General features: G+C 34.2%; 1 protein-coding gene across 1 annotated transcript; it reads left to right on the plus strand.

The window, feature by feature from the left end:
• Positions 1-376: 376 nt before the first annotated feature.
• On the plus strand, positions 377-1,929 carry LOC101898364 (uncharacterized). The gene has a single exon (XM_005182069.4). It carries the CDS (start codon positions 924-926, stop codon positions 1,164-1,166), a length of 243 nt encoding a protein of 80 aa, XP_005182126.1. The 5' UTR covers positions 377-923; the 3' UTR covers positions 1,167-1,929.
• Positions 1,930-3,459: the final 1,530 nt, after the last annotated feature.

Raw genomic sequence — 3,459 nt, forward strand, 5'->3', positions numbered from 1 at the left:
ATTTTCTCTAAATCATCATTATGATGATCTTTTCGTCAGTCAGACCGAGAGAGAGAGGGAGGGAGATAGTGAGAGAGAGTAAATATGTGAAAGTTTTTCCCCCGCAAACAAGTGCTTATTTCCAATATGTTTGTAAACAAAAAAAGCTTTGGCGAGAGAGCGTGAAATATTCTCTCTTGGGGTTTGTGTGTGTGTAAGTGCATTTGCTTGGCGATCAATTCAATTGGTCATACCCACACACACCAGTAACCACGTCGTGGATTCCATGACGAGCGAGTGAGTGGCTGTATGAATGCAAAGGGGGTTTGTTGTGGGCCTGCCTGCACACCACCAACCAGCCAGCTAGCGTTTGTTTGTGTGGCTGTATTTTGGGTTCGCTGGTTTGTTGTTCATTTGGTTGGCGATGGTTTGACGATCAGTTTTACGTAAAAATTTCACTGAAACGGTTTGCTTTCGTCAAGACAACGGATCGACAGAAGATATTTGTGGAAGAATAAAAATAAATAAATAAAAAACGACAGTTTGTGTTTTTTTTTTCTCTCAGTTTCTTTTGCTGTTCATTTTATTTTTGTTCGAGGAACGTATCTCCAATAAATTTTCAATTGCTGTGGAATTTTTGTTAGTTTGGTGTTATTTTGTGAAACGCAAAGAAAAAGAAGAAATAGCCAAAAACACGCAACGAAATTCCAAAATAAACTATAAATAATCAATAAACTTTGAAATTAAAATTAACAACAAAAACAATTGGAGCAAAATACAAAAACAACAAAAAAAAAAACAAACGTTGAGAAGAGAAAACAATTGAAAAATCTTGCGATTCCATTTTTAAGCCGGAAATTTTTCCTCAACCGCATTTGTAACACAATTTGTTGTTGCGCCTATCTATCACCCACAAGGCAAACCAACTCAAAAGCAGCATCATCATGTCCCATCAATGCAGTTGCGGTCGCGATCTTAACAACAACTATGTGGGCTATACCAGTGCCTATGCCAACGCCAACACTGGCCTGGATCGGGATGCAAATTCCAGCACCAAATCATCGTCGGGAGCCCAAACCCAGTTCACTGCCAAACTCTTGGTTGGCACAGTGGGCGCCATCAAGGAGCTGCGAGAAAAAGAGAAATCACGTCATTCCATGGCACGTGCAGCCGATCGTCGAAATTAGAAGAAAAACAAAAAACGAACAGCAGCAGAAGGAGAGAACGCGAGACTCCATTCAAATCCGGAAAAAGAAATTGTAATGAGGTATTGAAAAGTGAGGAGGATGATGGTGGGCGGTCATGCTGTGTGTAGAGCTTAGAAATTAGATTCTTGGGTGGGTTCTTTTGTTTAGTTGCGAGCGGAAAATTTGTGATTAGAGAAAATCTAGAGAAAAAAAAGAATTTTCCCCCCAACAAAAAAGGAAATTATTTCTTTTGTAATATTTTTTTTAGTTATTTAGAGTTAAATATTTTTTTTTGTTAATTTTGTAAGCTAAGTCTAACAAACAAACCAACAACAACAAAAAACGAGAGTCTATTTAGTACCGTTTTATCATTTTGTTTCAAATTCTTGGCTTTCGCTGGGCTTTTTGTAAAAAGGTCTGGCCGGAGGATTTGAAAAAAATGCATATATTTTTTTTTTAGTTTAATTAAACGAATTTCTTTTGTTTTCCCCTTAATCTTTTCCCTATAGATACGTTTATGTAGTTTCCTGCTTTGTTAAGTTATTTTGTAATTTATTTTGTTGTGTATATTTTTATGTTTTAATTGCATTTCTCTTTTTAATTTTTAATTTACATTTTAACTTATTTTGGAAATTTCCTTTAATTTCGTTTTGGGCTTACAAGAATTTTTTGGCTTCCGTTTCCTCTTGTAAACGTTAAAGAAGCTATTAAATCAAAATTGGTATGTGGGTAGTAAAACTTTAGTAGAATGTAAAGAAAAAAATTAATTTAAGAATATTTCAAATTTGAGAGATTGTTGCTGGTCGGTATGTAAAGTGATATGAAAATATTTAAATGCAAAGAAATATAAATCTTCAATATCCAATTTTATTTTTTTATTTTTACTCTGAACATTTGAAAAATTAAATTCAACTAATTTAAAGCAAAAAGAGCATAATATAAAGAAGTATATAATGTAAAATGCATATAGAACCCATGACACAATAGAATGTGATTTTCAAAAAAATTATATTTATGTTGAAAAAACAATAATTAATTTCTTAGTCATAAATATGGGAAATAAACAGTGAACAATAAAATAAATTTAAAAGACTGAAAAAATTTCAGTTTCAAATAACCAAATCCTGAGAACTATGTTTATCGGTACCAATTTTATTTTATTATAAGAGGCCTATTCGAATATATTGTGGGCTTAGTTTCGGCCATTTTTTTTATTCATAAAAATTCATGCCCTGCACCATTATATATTTATTAAAATAAAATGAAATAATGAAAGTCGTGTAATATGATAACCTAAATTATCAATCCGTTTTAAATAAGATCAAACATTACCTAAATAGTGGCAGAAAAAATTATGATAGAAACCCCAAAAAATCGGGAGACACCGCTATATAGGGGTAATATGAATTAGAAGACCTTTAGCCCCCAAACGTCAAGTTTTAGCTGATTTGAAGTTTAGTAAACCTAGGAGAGAAAAGAGACCTACCAAGAACCACAGTTGTCATGTTTTATCTAATTTGGTTGAAATTTGTGGCAGAAACCTTAAAAATATCGAAAATAGGGAGTTACCGTGGCCATACAATTAATGGCTCTGAATCGCATATTTTTTGTATTTAGTTTGGTTATAAATTATAACAGAAACCTTAAAAAGAACAAAAAAAAAAAGACGGAGATGTATCGTTATATGGAGGCCATACCAATTAGTGGGCCTGTAGCGAATATATTTTGCATGAAGAGAACAGATCTACCAAGAACTCCTAATGTCAAGTTGCATTTAATTTGGTTGATAATTGTGGCCGAAACGGAAAATCAACTATTGGCCCTACCAACTAGTGGACCTGTGAGAATATTTTTTTGCAAGGAGAGAACGTACCTACCGAGAACACCTACCGAAAACAGATATTTCAAGACCCCCATTGGTCATGATTCAGGAATTTGATTGGAATTTGTGGCAAAAACCTTCAAAAATACAGAAACTCGTAGGATACTTTTATATGAGGGCCTCACCAATTTGTGGATCATTAGCGAATATTTTTATTCAAGGAGAGGACAGACGTACCGAGAATCCAAATTGTCAAGTTTCACCTGATTTTTAGCAATCATGGCAGAAACCTTCAAAATACCGAAAATCAGGGTGTACCGTAATATGGGGGCTATGCCAATTAGTGGACCTGTAGCGAATATTTTTTGCAGCGAGAGAGAGCAGACCTACCAGGAACCCCAAATGTTAAGTTTCAGCCAATGCTGTTTGTAATTTTAAAATGCCGAAAATCGGGAAGTTCAGTTATATGGG

Source organism: Musca domestica, unplaced genomic scaffold, assembly GCF_030504385.1.
Source record: "Musca domestica strain aabys unplaced genomic scaffold, Musca_domestica.polishedcontigs.V.1.1 33, whole genome shotgun sequence".
In the NCBI taxonomy this organism is placed as follows: Eukaryota; Metazoa; Arthropoda; class Insecta; order Diptera; family Muscidae; genus Musca; species Musca domestica.

What these genes read in the sequence shown, in the direction of transcription:
- LOC101898364 (XM_005182069.4), top strand. Translation starts at nt 924, where the DNA reads ATGTCCCATCAATGCAGTTGCGGTCGCGATCTTAACAACAACTATGTG.